The following is a 22,440-nucleotide window of genomic DNA, read 5'->3' on the forward strand; positions in this document are numbered from 1 at the left end:
CAGCAAGCTGTAGCTTAAGACCTTATGCTCTGGTGTTTGATAAATAAATTTCATTAAATTATCAAAATAAATAAAAAAAACTATAAAGAAGGAGAAAGATACTCAAAAGACCCCCTGCTCATGTTTTGTTTATGCCTTTAGAAGGCCTAAGAAAGAATACATAGTAGGCTTGTAAATACATGAGATTCGGTATTAATAGCCTATATACCGAATAGTTTCCCCATTTTGTGTGTGTGTGTGGGGGGGGGGGGGGGTGAGAAGCATACACAACTGCATCCTTTAACTGTACATTCTAGAATTAGTCTACATATACTATACATAAGAACGAGGACAAAGTTCAGGCAACTTCCACATCCATCTTTCTAGTCTGGGAGCGAAACATATCAGCTATATCTTCAGCTGTACTACATTCATCTACCCTTCTATCCAATACAGAGCGAATGAACCTTGGGAATCTGATAGAGATACCACGAGATGGATGGACTAAACCAATTGCAGCTTGGTGAACTGGCGAAATTGTGAAGTCTGCAAACACATATCATGAGAATAACTACAAACTACTATTATAGACAAACAAACCATTGCATCATACATACCTGCACCTCTTATTTCCCAAACAAGTTCTGGAGAAAACCATATATCAGGCACCTCAGCCGTTTGATAATAAGGTGGCTTTTTGGATAAGATCTTGTCATCAGAGAAAAACTCTTTCATCTACAGTTCAGATTCAGAAAACAAGTCCCTGTTATTGTGATATTAAAAGGTTTCTACCCAAGCAGAACACATCAAGTCTATATTTTCTAAAGCTAATAAGACAGGAATTATAATTCAACATGCAAACAGCCATCCTTAGAAGTTAGAACTGACATTGCCATGAAATAACCAACCAAACACGCTAAAAGTTTAAAACTTTACATATACTTCTCAGTCTATATTTTCTAAAGCTGAGAAGACAGGAATTATAATTCAACATGCAAACAGCCATACTTAGAAGTTAGAACTGACATTGCCATGAAATAACCAAACAAACTCGCTAAAAGTTTGAAACTTTACATATACTTCTCCTGTATGACCCAGGAAGTAAAAGTGTAGATTATTCACGTAAGGTTGTTGGCCTCACTTCCAAAAGCACTTTGATTCTTAAAGGTAATTCTTATACTTACCATAATGGATTCCCACAGAATATGAGGGATTTACTCTTAGGATGAGAATTGAATATTTTTTGCTAGAAAACCTACTCCAAAAGAAGGAAAAAGAAATCAAAGAGAAGTGAGACCAGATGCGCAAATATGTTCCAAGTTCCATCAGCTTACATGTATTTTACTTACATTATCTAGTTTTCACCTTTGAATCTAACAAGTCCGTATATACCAATTACCAACCAAAACCTATCTTTACCTCCACATAGAAAGAATCAGAGAATCCAGACATGACGCGACAAACGCTTTGAAACTCTTCAGTCTCAGGGTTATAACATGCCATAAGGAATGGACTATACCTGGAAAACAGAAAATGACAATGAAACTTAGTTACAGTGCTCTTTAGACACCGAGATTTAAACTGAAGCCGCAAACATGGAAAATGTCCTGCTATCATTACCATCCTGCTTTTCTTCCATTCCCATGCCAAGCTCCAATAGGAACTAAATCAATAGAATCATTCAGTCCTTCCACATAATCTCGCTTGACCTAAAAAGGAAACACAGATAGCTCTCCAAACTTAGTACTTCCATTCCCTATGTGGGTAATTAATGCCGTAATGCTAACAAGTTGTCAGTTATCTGTTATCAAATTGTGTAACCTTCAACCATGTATCTGTACGCTTTGATGCAGCATACCCGGCTTCAACATCTAGACATTTCACCATTATTCCTTCACATGATGAGCTGATTGCATCTTCAAGAAAAGAGTTTATCCTAGTCAAAGTGGTTTGAGAGGACACACATGCATCTTCTTCTTCCACCTAGAAGGTGAAAGTATGAGATACAATATATTCTACATGAAAAGTCAATGATGCACCGCATAAAGAACCAAGTACTTACTATTATCTCCATTGCATATTCAAAATAACCCAACTTCTGGTCATGAAATAAATCCTTCAAATCTGTGATGCAAAGAACATAGTTGATATCAAAGCCCCATGATTTAGAATGCATAATAAGGGATTTCTTCCAACAATGTAAGTATCAGTTCATATTGTTAGTAGGATGAAAAAAACATACATCTCCGCCTTTGACGTAGGGAAACACCCAACAACCTGTAAGTAAGACAGTTTGCTTTATGTCACCTCATAAAAAAATCTGTTAATAATATCAATGAATAAAACCATATTACAATATAGAACGAGGTGATACTTCTTTTGGAGACATTGTTCTCTTCGCCAGAATGAGCAACCAACAATATCCATGTCATGTCAAGAGTCAGTAAGGTTTCTTTTATTTTGTTACTTTTGTTGATGGTCACTCTCGAATGACTTGGTTATATTTGTTAAGAGATTGATCAGAATTTGTCTGTTTTTGAACTACTTTATAATGAAATAAAGACCAAGTTTGGTGTGTCAATTAAAGTCTTCCGCTCTAACAATGCTCTTGAGTATACTCAACAAAAAATAAATGACTTTTGTACTAATCATGGGATTATACATCAAACTAGTTGTACATGTACTCCTCAGCAGAATGGTGTGGTTGAGAGATAAAAACAGGCACTTGCAAGAAGTTGCTCGATCTCTTATGTTTCACATGCATGCTCCCAAGTTTTATTTGAGTGATGCTGTTTTGATTGCATGCTATTTGATTAATTGCATGCCATCTGTTGTCCTTGACAGCCTATGTCCCTTTCTGTGGTTTTTCCCAACTCGCCTTGGTCTTGATAAATTATCTTTGCATGTTACCAAGTGTGTATTCCTCGAATATGCTCGCACTTAAAAGGGATATAGGTGTTATGATCCCATTACACATCAGCATTTTGTCAGTGCAGATGTTACCTTATTTGAAACTTCACCATATTTTTCTGTTGAGAGTCATAAGTTGGATACTGATCTCCTTGGTCCTCCATTTATTCCTGTACCCATTCCTCTTCCTGAATCCACCACCACCACCATGACTAAGCAATTGCAGGTATACAAGCGCCATTCCAAGTTGACTTCAACAATTCCGGCATATCCTTCAACCCCGCCCTCTACTTCTTCAAAGCCTTTGCCTGGGGATCCTACCTCCATTGACTTGACAGTCTCTCTTTGTAAAGGTATGAGAACCTGTACTAAAAAAATTAATGTTGCCCATCTTATTTCTAAATTTGTTTCAATTTCCCAAGTTCCAGCCTTCCTTCGTACTTTTGCTTTGTCTTTATTTACTGTGTCTGCGCCTACTAAGTACTAGGACACATTGTTACATCATTATTGGAAGAATGCTATGGATGTAGAGATGGATGCCTCATTAGATCATAAGACATGGTCTCTTACTGACTTACCCCCAGGAAAGGCACTTGTGCGGTGTTGTTGGCTGTACACTGTTAAATATGTACCAGATGGTTCTATTGAGTGACTGAAATCTCGCTTGGTTGCCAAAGGATATACTCAGACATATGGTGTTGATTATTTAAGACCTTCCCTCCAGTAGCTCATCTTAATTCTGTCCGTGTAATGATATCCTTGGTTGTTAATCTTAATTGGCCTCTGTTTCAACTTGATATCAAGAATGCTTTTCTTTATGCTGATCTAGAGGGGGAGGTTTATATGGAGCAACATCCTAGGTATGTTGCTTGGGGGAGAGTGCATCCAAGGTTTTTCGGATTCGCAAGGCTATTTACGGGCTAAAACAGTCACCCCGTGCTTTGTTTGAAAAATTCAGCAAGTTTGTTGGTAGTTACGGGTTCACGCAGTGCTTCTCTGACCATTCAGTATTTGTTCGTTGGTGTGGTGGGTCCAAGGTGGTTATCCTGGTTGTGTATGTAGATGATATCATTATTTCTGGTAATGATTCTTCTAGGATTGAGAATGTCAAGGAGTATTTGCATCGACATTTTCAGATGAAAGACTTGCACCTGCTTAGATATTTCTTAGGTATTGAATTTACCCGTAGTACAAAGGGGGTCAATTTGTCCCAAAGGAAGCATGTGATTGATCTTCTATTTGAGACTGGTATGATAGGCTCTATGCCTGTTGATACTCCTGATCTCATTTGAAGTTTGGATCGTGTGATGACAGACTTTGCGGATAAACATCAATACATGCGAGTTGTTGGAATTATTTATCAAACCAGTACTCAACCAGATATTTCATTTGCTGCGAGTGTAATTAGTCATTTCATGGAAACGCCTAAACAAGCCCATTGGGAGGCCGCTTGTCGTATTTTGAGGTAACTCAAAGGTGTTCCTAGGAAAGTTCTTGTTTATCGGCATCATGGTCATACTGATATTATGGGTTACTCGATGCTGATTGTGATGGTGCTGACGGTTATCATAGATCTACTACTCGGTAATGTACATTCATTGGTGGAAATCTTGTTACTTAGAGTAAGAAGCAGACTATAGTGGCTCGATCAAATGCAGAGGCTGAGCACTGAGCTATGGCACATAGCCACATACGGCAGCTGAAATGAGGTGGCTGAAGTCTCTTATTCAAGACTTGAGATTCTCAGGTACTAAAAATATGGAGATGTAATATGATAATCAAGCTGTGATTTATATTGCCAATAATCCGGTTTTCCATGAGAGAATTGAACATATTGAGATCCACTGTCATTTTGTAAGAAATGTTGATATGCAAAAAGTGACTTCTACTCCATTTGTCAGCTCAAGTGATCAAGTTGGAGATACGTTCACTAAGGCGCTGTTTAGGCCCGTGTTTCTTGGTGGTTGTTCTAAGTAGGGTATGGGAGATATATATACTCCAACTTGAGGGGGAGTGTTAAAGTGTAATCACGAGAGGGGGAGTGTCCCTATCGTCGCGTGTGTGTGTGTTAAGTGATTGAGTTTATGTGTGTATTGAGTATATAGAGTTTAGATTGGTTTATGTTTATGTCTTTAGTTATTGACTTTAAGCTGTAATTGTGTAATTGACTTGAGACTCTTAGTAGGATTCTGTAGAGTCTAATGCTGAAGTTTAATATAAATTCTATAGCTGGACCACGATAGGTGATACTGAGTCCTATCGTGTTCCAGGATTCTTCTCCCTTTCTCTCAGTTCTTCCTCTCTTCTCTTTTCATATTCATCTTCTTCCTTCTCTCTTGAAGATTGATTATCTAATTCTCTGCAGCTACAGTGGACAATCAAAAGATTGAAGACTGCAAAATAGATTAGCTCAGAAAATCCAGCATGCTGCTATATTCAGAATTCAGCCTGATTTTGATGTTTTGAAACCACAAGATTACAGATACATACAACTACAAAATTGATTTTACTGAGAACATATATCACAAATATATTAAATTAATCCATATGAAAAGGAAGTATCATAGCTTGGACAATGAACATGGAACTCCTCGAAGAACCTTATTCTGTAGGCTAAAATAAATTTCATTTTTATTCAATAACTGATTCAGAATGAAGACTCCAGAACTTCCAAATGCATGATCAAATTTCTGGTCATAACTTTGCTGACAGCATATAAGCGGGATTTCGTTTTAAAAAAATAAGTAGAGCATTTTAGTTTATAAAAGTTATTCAAAGTAATAAAGTTCCAACAAAATATTTTGAACAATGATGCTTCAAAACTAATATAAGAAAGAGATCTAGAAAATTACTGCTCTCCATTAGCAAACATGATATCAAAGACGAAAACACTAACTTCAACCTGCATGGAGAAGACCATATAATTATGTTGATCTAGAAATCCATACAACTTGAGAAGAACTGACGGATAAGGAAATTATACATTAAATGTAATAAGCAACTGGAAAAAATGTCATACCCTATCAATAGAAAAGCTTACAAAGGCTGTTATAAAGAACAAACAAAAAAGGCTAACCAAATGAAGATTTAACTAATGCAAAAACACACATTAAAGCAGATCAAATCAAAGTTTTTAACCACCTTAACTCGACCCAAGCAAGCCTTATGCACAAATCCAGTTTCAAAAACCCTGGGGCCTGGACCCTTTAACTCGAACTATATCGAAAGAGAAAATATTGATGTTTCAAGATCTCATGATGTGGAGGAGAAACCTAAGAGAAGTCATTCCTTAAGTGAGTTCCACATGGAGCCATTACAGAGGCCAGCAGATCACACAAATGAGAAAGACCCATCCAAAAGTATGGAGAAGCACAAAACATCTCAGGGTATTCAGGTTCTGATTTTGTTCATTCGTAATCTCTAGTTTTGGGTACCAAGGTAAATTATGATCTTTTGGGGTTTAATATCTCTATTTGAGGACTGAGTTGAGGCTGGTCAATTCTAATTTTTGTATTAGTTTTATGTTGTAGCTCTTCTTTATGTATTGTATTGAGTTGTTTATATTTTAGTTTTAGAAGTTGCAATTAATTCTGCTATGCTGTATAATATTTCCGTCACTTTTCTTCAGTCCAGCATTGTTGGTCTCAAAGCCTATCTCTTTTGTATCGTTTTTTTTATCTGGTGCACCCTTTGTTAATTTTGGTGTGTCATAGACTCATAGTCAAATTATTAGCAAGTTATTAGTTAATAACAAGATTTTAGTTTTGCTGTAAAATTTCCATTCAATAGGAGTTGAAGTCTTTTTGAGCAAGTAGTAAGACCAGATGACTATCCCCCACCCTTATAAATATGTATTTATGAATAAGCAGAAATCTGTAATTTAGAAATCATTACTTTCTGGTGGATTCCTAGGTTTTGAAAATAGATTTCCCTTTTCTCACTCAATAAGGAGTGAGAAACCCGTGTTCTTTGAGAAAATGCTACTCAAATTGCCTCCTCGATTGCCCCGTCCTGGTCCTTTCTCTCCAATTACGATCATTCCCCAAATGGCTGTATTTGGATTCTCTGGGACCCTTCTAAAATCCATTTATCCATCTCCTTCTCCTCCCCCCAACTTCTCCATCTCCATCTCTCCCCCCTCAACTCTTCCACCTCCTTCTTCCTATCTGTTGTGTATGCATTTAATCAGGCTGCTGATAGGCTCCCTCTGTGGACTGATCTCTCCCTCCTAAAGTCTAGGGTTGATTCTATCCCTTGGTGTGTGTGTGTGGATATTTCAATGTTGTTAGATTTAGTCATGAGAAAATTGCTGGCTTGCCCTTAGACCTTCCCTCGGTCAATGCCTTCAACGATTGCCTTGATGACCTTGGTGTCAATGAATTGAGATGGTTGGGTTCCCCCCCCCCCCCCCTTTACCTGGCATAATAGGAGAGTCGGCATTGGTCGGATTGCTTGTAAGATTAATCGTGCTCTCTCCAATGAAGCATGGCTCTCTTCTTTTCCCAACTCCATAGCCAATTTCCTTCTCCCTGGGATTTCCGATCACTGCCCCTGCCATCTTCTCATCCATCCTTTCTCCTCCTTCGGGCCAAAGCCCTTCAATTTCTTCAACATGTGGGCTTCTCACTCCCAATTCCTCTCCATTATCCGAGAGGCTTAGGACAAGCCTATCCACTGCTTCTCCCTCCCTCTCCTTGCATTAGCCAAAAAGCTTCGCAATGTCAAAGGAGCCCTCAAACTCTAGAACTCCTCTTTTGGGAACATCTCTTCGAGAGTGTCCTCTTGCCGCTCCAGTCTCTCCCTCATCCAATCCCGCCTCCAATTTGATATGCTCAACTCTTTCTTGGCTGAGGAAGAAAAAAGGCTCTCCATGGAGCTTTCTTTGCTTTCCTCCCAAGAAGAGAGTTTTCTCAGCATCAAATGGCTTGAGCTTGGGGACTCCAACACGGCTTACTTCCATCGATCTATGAAAGCCCGCAATAACTCTAACTCTATCCCTTTGCTTATTGCCCGAGATGGCACAACTCTCTCTTCTGCCCAATACATTAAAGGGGAAGCCATCTCCTTCTTCTCCACCCTATTCTGCCCCCCTTCCCCCGGACCTCATCTACAAATTTGTCATTCCTTCCCTTCTTGACTCTCTCCAATCTCTTCCCCCTCTAAGGAGGAAATTCATAAGGCGGTTCTTTCCCATAAATCCAACAGGGCCCCTGGCCCCGATGGGTTCAGTATGGGAATTTTCTTTGCTAGCTGGGATATTATCAAAGATCTCATCAAAGCTATCTGTAGCTTCTTCTTCAATCCTAGCCAAATCCCTAGTATTAACCACACCTTCCTTTGCCTCATCTCTAAAGAAGATGGAGCTTCTACCTTGTCTGACTTCAGACCAATCTCTCTCTGCAACCTTATTTACAAATTCATAGCCAAAATCCTGGCTAACAGGCTAAAATTGGTGGTCCCTTCCTTGTTAGCCCCAACCAATTGGCCTTCATTTCTAACAGAAAATTTTCTGATAACATCCTCCTTAGTTCAGAAATTGTTAGGGGGTTTGATCGCAAATCGCACTTCCCCCTTCCCTCATGAAAATTGACATCCATAAAGCATTTGACTCCCTTCGTTGGGATTTCATTTGTGATGTCTTGAGTCTTGAACCAGATGGGCTTTTCCCCTGTATTTGTCCGTTGGATTCACTCATGTATCTCCTCCCCTTTCTTTTGGGTCCTCGTTAATGGTTCCCCTGTTGGTCACTTTCCTTCCAATGTTGGTATCCGGCAAGGTTGCCCCTCTCTCTCCTTTCCTCTTCTCTCTTTCCCTTGAGGTCCTCTCTAGGAGCATTTAGTCTAAAACTGACCAACTTCTAATCTCCCCCCATCCCCAAATGCAAGGGCCTCAACTGCACCCATCTTGCCTTCGCAAATGATCTCATGATATTCTCTAAGGCCTCTTCCTCTTCTAAGGGTGTCAAAACCTAGCCCGAACCGTTAAAATCAATCAAAACCGGCCGAAAAAACCCGGACCGAACCAAACCGATCCTTATTGGATTGGTTTTGGACTGGGTTATGACGGGAGCGGCTGAAAACCGGACCGCACCGGACCGACTGATAACAAACCGAAAACCGAACGGAATGAAACCGATAAAAAAATAATGAGTATAAGATTATGAATAATTGAATTGATTTCAATATTAGTGAGCAAATTTATGGTTGTAAGGGGAATTGTTACAATCAATGAGCATAAGGTTATGAAAATAGGGAAATTGATTTGTAACAATGCTTCTTCCATTGATCTCCTTTTTAAGTGTGGGGCTAATGAAATATTTTATGTAGTTGAAAAGAGAGAGATGAAAATAGGCACAAATCGAACCCAACCCGTTTAAAAAAACCTAGTACCGACCCAAATCCAAACCGCTATCAACCCGTTATCATAAACCGAAACCGACACGAAACCAAACCGCACCGAATCCGAAAATTCCTTATTAGTTCGGTTTCAATTTCCCCCAAAACCACACTGAAACTGAAAAAACCAGCCCGAACCCCGGACCAAACCGACCGATTGACACCCCTATGGCCTCTTCCATTGCCTCCATCATGTCTTCCCTCCAGCTCTTTGAAAGCTTGTCGGGCCTCCACATCAACCTTTTGAAATCCCATATCTTCCTCTCAGGCATCTCTGATTTTGATAAGGACACTCTCCTTCACCTTATGGGATTCTCCCTAGGTACCCTTCCTGTCAAGTACCTTGGCCTTCCTCTCATCCATGCAAGATTGACTGGCCATCACTGTACACCTATGTTGGACCTCATCCGTTAAAGGCACCAGCTTTGGAAGGGCAAACTTCTTCCCTATGCTGGCAAGATTGAGTTAATCAGACCAGTTCTTCAATCCTCATACATCTATTGGTGTGGTATTTATAGGCTCCCCAAATTTACCATCAAAGCTATGGAATCTCTATTTTGTGCTTTCCATTGGAAAGTAAAAGAAGCCTCCAAATTCCTCCACCCGGTCAACTGGAAAAACATCTATCTCCCTAAATCTAAGGGAGGTCTTGGTCTTCGCAGGATCCAAGACTCTAATATTGTGGGAATCCTCAAGCTGATCTGAAAAATCTCCACTAAACATGACTCAATTTGGGTCAATTGGGTCTATTCCTATCTCCTCAAGAAAGACTCTATTTGGACTGCCCCTCCAACCTGCTGACCCTTCCTGGGTTTGGTGCAAAATCCTTCTCCTCCATCCCTTAGCCCTTCAAGCCACGGGCTCTGTGATTAGTGATGGGACCTCTATCTCCCTTTGGCTCGATCCTTGGCATCCTTTTAGGAGTCCTTTTCACAACCGTAGGTGCCCGTGCGGTCTACTCCTCTGGTATTCCCAAATTTTCCCTTCTCTCCACCATCATTTCCAATGGCTCGTGGTCCCCTCTCCCCTTTCCCCCAACGTCTCACCCAGGTTTGGGCCTCTCCCCCCCCCCCCCCAATCCCCTCTCGCCCAGACAAGGTCTCTTGGCTCCCCTCCCCTAATAGCATATTTAATTCCAGTACTGCTTGGGACTTTGTTAGGCACCATGCCCCCACTGCTCCCTGGCATAAGCTAGTTTGGTTTAAAGGTCACATCCCCAATCATTGTTTTAACGCCTGGAGAACCCTAAACCATTAAATCCCCACCCAATCCTTTCTTCGTCACCGCCATGTTCCAGCTCCCCCCTCCGATATCCTTTGTTGGAATGGTGTAGAGGACATTGATTATTTCTTCTTTTCTTCCCTTTTTGCCTCTTCTATTTGGAAAAAAACCTTATAGTCCGTATAGCCACGCTGTAGGAGACCTTTACCCTTCGCTCGAGAGCGGCTTTGGCTGGACATGACTTTTTCTGGCAACACTCGTGATATCGCAGGTAAGCTTGTGTTTGGGGCTGCCGTTTCACATATTTGGATGGAGCAGAATCTTTAAAGATGGACCTCCAACTCTCATTCTCTCGACATAATTTGGAAAGTCATATTCTTTGATGTTAGCTCCAAGCTTCAGATGCTCCCCCATGGTTCCTTTTCTGATTCCCCAAAGAACAAGTATATTGTTGTCTCCTAGGATTTGCCGATTTCTCTCCTTCAGCCTGCTGCCCCTCCTTTGTAGGGCTCAAGGTACTAAAACTCGGGTCTCGGTACCAACTCGACTCTTGGAAAAACCGAGACGAGTCGTGATCTCGATCTCGCCGAGTTGGTGCATTTTTTTTTTTCAACTCGAAGCCTCAACTTTGGGTCAACCCGAGATATGTCGAGTTTTGTCCAATTAGGTAAGGTATTTAAGTGGTAAGTGGGTTAAAATAATGGGTCGAAACCGAGATCTGAGATCTCACCGAGATCTGAGATCTCACCGAGATCTCGCCGAGATATTGCACTTTTGAGACTTGTAGGCAGTCTCGTCTCGGCTTTTCCAAAAACCGAGAAATTCGGCGAGATCGGCGAGATCTCGCGAGTTCTCGAACTATGGTAGGGCTTAAGGCTTTGTATAGCTTCCTCCTCCCCCCCCCCCCTCTCTTTCTCTCTCTCCTCCCCTTTTGAGGTTTTGGTAATGAAATTTTTATTCACCAAAAAAAAAAAAGGAGTGATAATGAAGTAGAATAGAGGAGTTAGAGATCAAGGGGTAGATAAAAAAAAATGACTAGAAGAAGTGGTAAGGAAAAGATAGCTTTGGGTTGACAACAAACATGTCTTTAAATAGAGTTAAACAAAAAACACAGGATCCATTGGCCGACCCCGACCCCATTTAGTTGGCAAAAGGCTTATTTGAGTTGAACCGATATGAATTGGATCCCAAAATGCTTCTTAATTGATTCCAAAATCTCCACAAGTGGATCTTTATGAAAACCTATCCTTTCTCCCTCTATCATTATGCATAATCTTCTATTAATTTCCCTTGTAATTCAGATATATTCAAACCCTATTTTCTTGGATATTTTGAAGTTCTGTTATTACAATTTCATTTATAAGTCCCTAGTTCTCTTGATTTTTCTAGGATCCACTTTTAATTTTCATTTGTGTTAGTTGGCTTGCATCAATTTGTTACCAGAGCTAAGATTGCCCCAACGTTTTCACAACATGGCAGGACCTACTCTTCTAAATTGACAGATAGCTGAAGGAATGAGCTTTATCATGAGATTCCAGGATCATTGATATAAATTTTGTCCAACAACCCAAATGCATAAAGATCATGTGATTAGTGCTGGCCTTACTACATTTACTTGTTGAAATTTGATGGTATCTGCGAAGTTGCACATATCTCTTTCTTATCAACTAGGATGAAGGTATATGTCGTAATTTATGAACATAATGACAGAAATCAGACTTCTGGTAGACGCTATCAAAGAAATTTTAGGAGGGAGGACTCAGCTCAGAGATCTCGTAGAATTTTAAAAAGAATTAAGTAAAAAATGCAAAATACATCTATGGGACCAGATGCAATACTTAGGATGTTTTATAGCGTTCAACAGATGATTAGCATTTTTCAACTCAACAAAATATCCTAGTAATTTTTTATTCCAAGGTGCAACTGGGTATAGACTAAAGGTGTCAATTGGGACGGTTCCCGGTATTTGGGACGGGACGGTACCGGTACCGGTACCAAAAGTGCCAATCCCAATACCGTCCCATTTAGTTAATGGGACCAAACCTAGATCCCAGTCCCGATTACTAGCGGGACGGGACGGTACCGGTTCTTAAATGGTTCTAGGCACTGTAGAAAAAGGGAGAAGTTTAATTTTTTCTAACAAGGCGGGTTTATTAGTGTTGTGGAATTTTTTCACTATCATGAAATCTAAGTTGTCTACTGCTTTTTGTAAAGCAACTTAAATTATGAAATCATAGTTTTACTTCTTCAAACTTCCTAAGATCACATATAATAAGCTTCTCATTTTTTTAAATCTAGAGAAGTCTTACAAAATGGAAGAATCCCGTTGTGTTTCCTTTTTGATTTTCCCAAACAAAACTCTATTTATCACACATGTCACATGGTAGTATGGTACAAAGTACGAAGTGCAAAAAGGAAGAACCTGGTAGATGTAGTTGGTCGAGGGAGGAGGGAGTAGCACTTTAGTAGATTCTGTGAGGAGAGACTTCAAGCTACGGCTATTGACCTGTTCTTCCTCTTCGTATTCAAAAGGCAATTAGTGAAACCCTAATGAGTCGTAATTCTTATACCCTTTTTTTTTTTTTTAAAAGATCTTATATACTCTTTCTTTTTAAACGGTACTAGTAGTTTGGGTACCATCCGGTACCTAATTGGTATTTCGGTACTGGTACCGTTGGGAATCCCGTCCCAGAACCGTCCCGTCCCATTTATCATTCGGTACCAAAATCAGATACCAGTACCGTCCCATTTACTAATGGGACGGTCCGGTACCGGGTTTTAGCGGGACGGTATTGGGACGGTTCCCGGTTCCGGTCCCAAATTGACACCCTTAGTATAGACAACATTGTTGAGGAAGCATGGCCATCTGAGAATGAGGAAGAAAGCAGAAGCAAACAAAATATAAGGCATTAATCATAGTTAAATCTGATAACAAGAAGAATATATCGAAACATCAAAAGAGAGATGAACATTGAAATCAAGTTTTTTGGATTCAATTGTGATGCAGGAGCAATTCCTTGGACTGGCCCAAACCCATTGGGAGACCAGATGGAGATGAACAGGGTCCAAATTTAGTTTGGTCCAGTAGGATATCAGTGGTTTACTTATTTGGATTTATCTTGTAATCCTTTGTTTTAGTTTCAATAGGCTGAATAGTGGTAGAGTTTGATTTCAAGTATTATCTCAGTTGTTAAGAGTCCAAGTTAGAGTCAAGTTTTGTTTTAGTTTTGGTTAAGTTTTAGGAGCCTTTTGTTATCTTCTTTAAATACAAGTTGAACCCAACATTGAGACAGATTTGAATGGATGAAATTTAGGTTTTGTTTATTGTTACCAGAATGGTACGATAGATTGCAGGTTATGTGATCTTCTTCCTCCTTTCTATTTCTGTTTCTCCTTGCTCCTTTCCCGTTACTGTTCTGCCCCAATGGTACCAGCAGTACCTTTGCTAGCCATTGATCCCCACTCTCTTTCTCTTTCAAATTTGAGTCAAAGATAGCCCTCCCCTGGGCAACCTCGCCCCTTAAACCCTTTCCTGTGGTTAGAACCAAATCGTCACAGAGAGCTGTTTCCCCTTCTACCGCCAGACCAGATTTCAGATCCTTCCAGTTCCCATTCTGCATGTCTTCTTAAATTGATACTAAGCCTTTCTGGGAGGGATAAGAGTGCTGATTCAAGCCCCAAAATCTTGGTTTGACTGGAGCTCTCGTTGATGAGTTCTAGCCTCTAAATCGTACCACTCTTTTCTGCTGGTTTCTGGTTTTAACTAAAGGAAGAAGAAGAAAATCATGCTGACCATGGTTGTCAAGGCGCCAACTTGGCGTCTAGGCGGTTTTGTTGGGGGTCTAGGCGACAGACGTCTTAGTGCAAGGCGCCTTGCATCATAGTTGTCAAGGCGTTGCCTAGGCATCCAGGCGGATCTCTAGGGGCCTAGGTGACTGCCACTATAGTGCAGGGTGCCTTGCACTCACTTATTTATGCCAATACCCCCCTATAGTAAATGTTTTTATATTTGTATTTCATTTACTCAAAATATTATTCATAAATAAGCAAATATCCCCCTATTTGAATCCAATAAAAATAGTTAAAAAATCAAAGTCCAAAAAGATAAAAAGACAATTCCCCAGTTCAAGAAACAAAAACTGGATTTTTGGCAGTAGGTGAAATTTTCAACTTTCTAAATACTGAGTTTTTTTTCTCAAATCTAAAAATTCCATAAATCTTAATATGGTAAAACATTGCTAAAAACCCAAAGTGCGGTAAAATATTCATTTGTTTTGATATCTAAACAAATATTTTCATTCAGAGTAATTTTGACAGCATTCGCGTACACCAAATAAGGTTTAACCAGAAAATAACTCCTTCAATATAAATCAAATTTAAGCAATCTTGGATTTGTTGGAAAGTTGGTATTGTGTTCTACCTAATATAAAAAGTCTCATGTAAAAATAAAATCATTTGATCAGTCAAACTTCTTAGAGAACAAGAACATTTCTCTAAATCGAGAGCAGTTTAATAACTTATTGATAAGATCATATTTTCTAAGAACAATATAAACCAAATGTATGTTTTGATTGTTTCAAATTTCCTATAGCTTGTTTCTTCAGTTCTATTGTCTTCTAGTTCTATGTTGATTTTTGATGACTTTATATGGTTTAATATTGATTTTTTATTATCTAATGTGACTTAATGTTGCTTAATATCGATTTTTGATGACTCGATGTGGCTTAATGTTAATTTTTTATGATATAAGGTACATATTGTAGCATACTAAATAATGTTAGAAAAGAGGGGAAATAAAAAAATAATACTTGGGCTAGGAGCCTTGTCGCCTAAACGCTTAGGCACCCCTCCACCGCCTTAGGTCGCCTTGCCGCCTTGCCAACTATGCCTTGCACTGGTTTTATTGGTATTGAACCCGGTTTTGGCACTTATTTTCTCAAATCTAAAAAATTCAATAAATTTTAAAATAGTAAAACATTGCTAAAAACCAAAAGAGCGGTAAAATATTCATTTGTTTTGATATCTAAAAAAATATTTTTATAAAAAGCGATTTTGACAACATTCGCGCACACCAAATAAGGTTTGACCGGAACATAAATACTTCAATATAAATCAGATTTAAGCAATCTTGGATTTGTTGGAAAGCTGGTTTGTGCTCTACCTAATGCAAAAAGTCTCATGTAAAAATAGAATCATTTGACCAGTCAAACTTCTTAGAGAACAAGAACATTTCTCTACATCGAGAGCAGTTTAATTACTAATAGATAAGATCATATTTTCTAAGAACTGTATAAACCAAATCTGAGACTAGGAATATCAGGACAATGACTAATTCCAAGAATAGTATAAACCAAATGTATGTTTTAATTGTTTCAAACTTCCAATAGCTTGCTTCTTCAGTTCTACTGTCTTCTAGTTCTATGTTAATTTTTGATGACTTTTTTTTTTTGAGAATAAAAAAATGTATTACCAAAGCCGAAAGGGGCGGGAGAGAGAAGGGAAGGGGGGGAGAATATACAAAGGGAAAGAGAGGGGGGGGGGGAACAATACAAACCCCAACCAACTAGGAGGGGGGCCGTAAAATAGAGCTGTCTAGCCCCTAGGAGCTAACAATATGCCTATTCCTAGAAGAATCCAACATGAGCTTGTGAGGAAGAAAGCCAAGCTTCGCAGAGACATCAAAGGAGATGGCTTTCCAAATCAAGTCGAAGGATCGAGAGTTGGAAGTCCATCTCCTAAGGTTTCTCTCCATCCAAATGTGATAAAGAACTGCGCCAAACACCAGCTTCCCAATAGCATCATAGATAGAACCTCCGGGGAAAGTCATGATCAACCAGAGCCACTCTCTAGCAAAGGGGAGGGGTCTCCTGCTGTGGGGCCAAATAAACGAAAGGGCTTTTTTCCAAATGGAATAGGAAAAGGGGCAAGCAAAGAAGAGGTGTTCAATGTCTTCAGTTCTGGACCAACAAAAGATGCAGGAGGGGAGGCAGGGATTCTACGGTGGATAAGGAAGGCTTGGGTGGGGAAGTAGTGGCTGAGGGTTCTCCCGGCTAGGAAGCTATGGCGAGGGATGTAACCTTTGAACCAGACAAGTTTGTGCCAGAGTACGGTGGGGGCTTGGGTCTAACAAAAGTCCAGGCAGATCTGAAGCTAAAAAGGCCACTAGAGGAGGGAGCCAAATAACCTTATCTGCATAGGAAGAGGGGGAGGGGGGAAGGGAGGGAGGGATGGCCAGATCTGGGAAAGGATGGGGATAGGGGGGAGGGGGGGGGACCAAGAACCTTGAGAGATAAGGGAGGAGAGAGGGGCGGACTTGGGAAAGCCGGAGGAGTAGCTTGCCCTGGCACCAAGGAGATTATAGAGAACTCCCATAGGGTGCCTGGGGTCAAGCCAAAGGGAGGTGGAAGATCCATCAACAATAGAAGAGGAAGTGGCTCCGAGCGCAAGGGAACGGAGGAGGAGAATCTTGCGCCAGACATAGGAGGAATCAGAGTGAATGGGGACGGTCCAAATGGAATCATTTTTGAGAAGGTGGGAGTACACCCATTGAACCTCAATAAAGTCATGCTTGAAGGAGATTTTCCAGATTAGCTTAAAAATACCCACGGTATTGGAGTCCCGAATACGGAGAATGCCCAGGCCTCCTTCAGATTTGAGAAGGCAAATGGTCTTCCAACTAATTGGATGGAGGAATTTGGAAGTTTCCTTCCCTTTCCAGAGGAAAGCACAGAAGAGGTTTCCCATAGCTTTAGAGGTAGCTTTAAGAAGGGCAAAGATCCCACACCAATAGATGTAAGAAGATTTGATGACTTGATGTGGCTTAATATTGATTTTTGATGACTTGATGTGACTTAATATTGATTTTTTATGACTTGATGTGGCTTAATGTTGATGTTTGATGATATAAGTTATATATTGCATCATACTAAATAATGTTAGAAAAGAGGGGAAATAAAATATAATACTTGAGTGCCTTGGTCGCCTAGGCGACCAAGAGGCGGGCGCCTTGTTGCCTAAGCGCTTAGGCACCCCTCACATGAACTGGGTCGGCTTGACAACTATGATGGTGACAGGTTGTTAAATGTCACCATATCCCCTCCTGTTTCCAAAATTATCCCTTTTTTACTCTAATTATGCCATACCTTCTAATTGCTTCCAACATTGTCCCCCTAAAAAAATACAAAAGACAATTGTGTCCTAAACCACATCCACCTTTCAATTAACCCCTTTACCATTCTGATTATCCACCGTGCTACGTTTGATATATTTACAGAATTGCCATTATTTTTATATATTTGGCGATTGCACACTTGGGTGGGCCCATAAGCGAGCCCAAATAGGGTTTTATGATCCGGATTCCACATCAATCTGATAAAGCTTTTTGTAGAGCTTACCGATGTATATCTCATAAATTTACTTTCTTTTTACATTAATAAGATATTTCCTCTTGTCCATGGGTTGGGGGGCTGAAGAAGCACGAGTACCTGAAGAGTACAAGAAGATGGCTGATGAAACAGTATCTCAATCAGAAATACACATGGTTTGAAAGATAATGAAGGATGTTCTACATGTACTTAATTCATTATTTATACAAAATGTGCTCAGAGTGGCAAGATTTTGATGAGCTTGAACAACTTATTAGTGACAATGTTATGCCACTAGCATATTTCAAGGAGTTTGTGAAACTGAATATGCTGACCCTAGAGTTTTCATGCCAATTTGTGATTTGTGCTTCAAGAGTTCATACAATTAATCTCAACAATAGAGCGTGAATACTCAAGGGCAAAATTTTTCCCACAAGGGTAACTGGATGTGAAGCAAAAACCTGAGGAAGTCCTTAGGTGGCACCTAGATGGAGCCATCATTGAATCCAGCAAATTGCAGCAATGCAAAGACCATAAAGAACTACAGGTGGAAACTAAGTTTTCTTAGGTACCACTCATTTTTGTGCAACTCCTTTTTAGATTTCAAGACTTTAAACACTTCTTTGTAATGTTATCTTGAAGTTGACCACAGAAAATAAAAGGAAGACTTTCCAAATAACAACCAATGACACGGCGTAGTGGTGCACCTTTATGCTGTCCACCATGATCAAAGAATCTTTGCTCCCTCTCTCTCGCGAAGATAGTTCTTGGAAGGACATAAGCTTGCATCCATTTCTCCTATCAACAGCAACTACCTGGGGGCCAGAACATTAGTTCTTACATATAAATGATGCAGAAACCAACAATTGAGAAAACAAAACAGTAAAGTAACACAGTTTAGGAATAATCAGTTATTTACATTTCATGTGAGAATGCTAGTCAATTAGGATGCTTTATTGGAAGCAAGAGTCTAAGATTGATATCAGAGCATGAATCATTCCTGATCAATACTGGTACAGATTATTCAGACAGGATGATCCAAACAAAAAGATTGGCCAATCCAGTGAGCAAAAGCCTTGTAATACCAGGGTCGGCCATCCTCTAGGTATGATAAATAGGATCAGTACCGTCCAACACTGATAAAGGTAGGAAGATCTAACTAATCCAATACAGAGAGAAATCCTTAAACCAGGTATAAAATCTTTCCATTTATCCATTTGAGCTACTGGTGGAGAGCAAAAGGATCTCCCAATTGGAACTGTTAAAGTGTAATCACGATAGGGGGAGTGTGCCTATCATGGTGTGTGTGTTAAGTAATAGAGTTTAAGTTTAGGTTTATGTCTTCTTTAGTTATTAACTTTAGTTGTAATCATGTAATTAGGTTTCCTACTAAGAGTCCAATACTGAAATATAATAAGGCTATTGCTGGACCACGATAGATTCATTCAATACTATCATGTCTAGCTCATTGTCTCTCTCTTTCTCTCTCTCGGTTCTCCTCTTCTTCTTCTCCATATTCTGGTTGGTAATCTGGTTTGTCACATGGTCTCAGAGCTATGAAGAAGAAAAAGAGGGGGGGGGGGATCTTCAGTTGCTGGTTTTCTTTTTCTTCTTCCCTGCTGCCTTCTTTTATAGTTTCATTCCTTCTGAAATGCTTGTTGATCAAGAATTTAAAAAAAAAAAAAAAGTAAGGTTTCTTATTGCTGCTTGGTACTATTGTGGAGCACTACTGATATGCCTACCCTGCGGATGGGTGTTTCTGTTATTTTTATTATTTCTCTATGGCTGCGTTATTAAGGTTTCACATCGGGTTGACTTACTTTTGTTGTTAAAAAAAAAAAACAAAAAAAAAACCCAATGAACACTAAGGAGATTTCCTCTGTGCTCATTGTCGATGTTTGCTTCACTCGACTCAGAATTGCTAACCATGGGCTCCAGCTCGGGGTTGGCACAGACTCCTAATGAACTTGAGATTTTCGCTGTGCTCTGTCAATTTTTACACCTGCACTGAGGAGATTTCCTCTATGCATATGAGTTTCAGCACACCTCCTGACCATCATTCCTGGGAGATTTCTTTATTCTTGCTGTTATTTTTCCTGGTTGTTTGTTTGGGTGATTAATAATTGGGTTTCAAATTCCAACTTTCCAAGGGATTAGCAACCTAATCTTGAAATTGCAAATCAATTGATGCTATATCTACTGAGTTCTTTCAGGCTGAAGCATTCTCTATTCTGTCTCTATCGTGACTGGTTTGGGTTTAAGGTTGAAGACGATCCAGACTTTTTCCCCTTCATACGATTCTATTAGCCCTTCACTGCACTCTTTTAGTTTGCAACAATGCCCTTCTCTTTACCTCTAATCCTTTCATGCCCTTCTATTTTACTTCCAAGTTTATCCCCACCAAATAAATACTAATCCCGTATAGATCCCGTCTACCAATTAGCACCTTAACACATTTGGTTATTTACCAGATTGCCGCCTTCCCTTTGCAACTTCAGTTTATTTATGGAATTACCATCATTCTAAATAATGGTGGATATTTCAGGCTTGAAATCATCACACAGGAAGAAGAAGAAGGAGAGAAGAGATTGAGAATGATTGTGTGTGTTGAAGTGACTTCATTCATTAAGTCTTCCAATTACACAAGCCCTAGGAGGTAAGGAGAAATAAGACAGTAAAATACAACTTAGTCATGTCTTATAACTAGACAATGAACTACCCATATACAAGATATTCTAACAACTCTAACATCCCTCAGTGAGAATAAATGTCATACATTCCACTTGTTACTAAATAGACTAGAAGCTCTCACCCCCCCCCCCCCCCCCCCCCCCCCCCCCCCCCCCCCCCCCCCCCCCCCCCCCCCCCCCCCCCCCCCCCCCCCCCCCCCCCCCCCCCCCCCCCCCCCCCCCCCCCCCCCCCCCCCCCCCCCCCCCCCCCCCCCCCCCCCCACCCCCCCTCCCCCCCCCCCCCACCCCCCCCCCCCCCCCCCCCCCCCCCCCCCCCCCCCCCCCCCCCCCCCCCCCCCCCCCCCCCCCCCCCCCCCCCCCCCCCCCACCTTTCAACATCCCCCCCCCCCCCCCCCCCCCCCCCTATTTTTCTTCCCCTTCCCCCCCCCCCCCCCCCCCCCCCCCCCCCCCCCCCCCCCCCCCCCCCCCCCCCCCCCCCCCCCCCCCCCCCCCCCCCCCCCCCCCCCCCCCCCCCCCCCCCCCCCCCCCCCCCCCCCCCCACATCAGGGTCTTAAACTGTTGCCAGAATTTACAGAATTGCCATTAGTCTTGTATATTTGCAATTTCATTGCTTTGGTGGGCCTTAGATCACATCAGTTTGGGGTTGCAATTTTTGAAGATTGGTACTTGCATGGAGTGATGTTGCTGCTCGTAAGAGGATCCTACACATTGCTTATATCATATTGGATGTTGGTTCTTTCCTTGTGAAGCCACTGTTTTATTGTTGTTATTATTGGAGATTATTTGCTCATATTTGTTTGAATCTAGCCTATCTGGGATTTTATAATTTTTATTTGCTAATCTTTTGTGATGCTGGTTATTGCTACCGTATGATGAATGGTTATTCTTTGGTGTTCTCCCCTGCATTATTTGTCCACATGTAATGCTACATGTGAGGGGAAGATTGGAATCATCATCTAATATTTGCAGATTATTATCTAGTTGTGTCATCAGCATAATGACATCTGCTAATCTGTTCGTTGAAGTTATCAGCTGATATTTAAAGATTATTATTATCTGCTTGTTCGTGTCATTTTACCTTATAAAGATGGTTACTTGTTTGAAGCAACATTATACTGTTACTTGTGGTTCCCAGCCATCTTATGCTGTTATCAGTGGTTTCCAGCAACCTTTTGCTGTGTTATGTGGTTCTCAGCAACCTTATCCTATTATCAGTGATTTCCTGCAACCTTATGCTGTGTTATGTAGTTTGCAGTAACCTATACTGCACTTTTACCATTGGTTCACAGTGATCTATGCTGAACTTTTATCTGTTTACTTTGTAAAGATTACTTCTTGCCTTGTATGAGAAGGGCTTCTGATGTTGCTATGACATTTAGGATTGCAGTTGGTATTCTAAGCCACTTATTTTGTTCTTTGTTGTTTGGATTTATTCGAGGGAAAGGTTTTTCTCTACTATTGTTGTTGATGATTGATGTGCTTGCGTTGGTATTGCTACAGAATGAAGTTCTCTCTCTGCTCATTGGCGTCTACAACCACTATTTATGTTCAAGACTGGTTCTGCTGTTAATAATATCTATTCTTGTTGTTCCAAGCTGGAGCCTTTATATATATATATATATACACACACACACACACTCCAGCTTAAGGGGAAGTGTTAAAGTGTAATCACGATAGGGACAGTGTCCCTATCGTGGTATGTGTGTTAAGTGATATTTAGGTTTAGGTTTAGGTTTATGTCTTCTTTAGTCATTGACTTTAGTTGTAATTGTGTAATTAGAGTTAGACATATATATATATATATATATATACACACACACACACACACACACTCCAGCTTAAAGGGAAGTGTTAAAGTGTAATCACGATAGGGACAGTGTC

The 22,440-nt window shown here is 40.5% G+C and overlaps 1 protein-coding gene across 6 annotated transcripts in view; it reads right to left on the bottom strand.

Moving 5' to 3' along the window:
• Positions 1-265: 265 nt before the first annotated feature.
• LOC122652557 (DNA ligase 6) overlaps positions 266-22,440 on the bottom strand; it is a 72,924-nt gene continuing 50,749 nt past the window's right edge. For 3 of the 6 annotated variants that reach the window (XM_043846338.1, XM_043846336.1, XM_043846337.1), the window contains 9 exons: positions 18,577-18,684; positions 5,742-5,791; positions 2,222-2,256; positions 2,042-2,103; positions 1,801-1,962; positions 1,600-1,688; positions 1,399-1,498; positions 597-714; positions 266-525 (listed from right to left, as the gene is read on the bottom strand). In XM_043846338.1, coding sequence (XP_043702273.1) covers positions 338-525; positions 597-714; positions 1,399-1,498; positions 1,600-1,688; positions 1,801-1,962; positions 2,042-2,103; positions 2,222-2,256; positions 5,742-5,791; positions 18,577-18,684 — 912 coding nt within the window. In that variant the 3' untranslated portion in view covers positions 266-337. Of the gene's footprint in view, positions 526-596; positions 715-1,398; positions 1,499-1,599; positions 1,689-1,798; positions 1,963-2,041; positions 2,104-2,221; positions 2,257-5,741; positions 5,792-18,576; positions 18,685-22,440 lie in introns of those variants that run through there. The other 3 variants (XR_006331614.1, XM_043846340.1, XM_043846339.1) reach the window with 3 other exon arrangements.

Source organism: Telopea speciosissima, chromosome 2 (genome assembly GCF_018873765.1).
Source record: "Telopea speciosissima isolate NSW1024214 ecotype Mountain lineage chromosome 2, Tspe_v1, whole genome shotgun sequence".
NCBI classification, from domain to species: domain Eukaryota; kingdom Viridiplantae; phylum Streptophyta; class Magnoliopsida; order Proteales; family Proteaceae; genus Telopea; species Telopea speciosissima.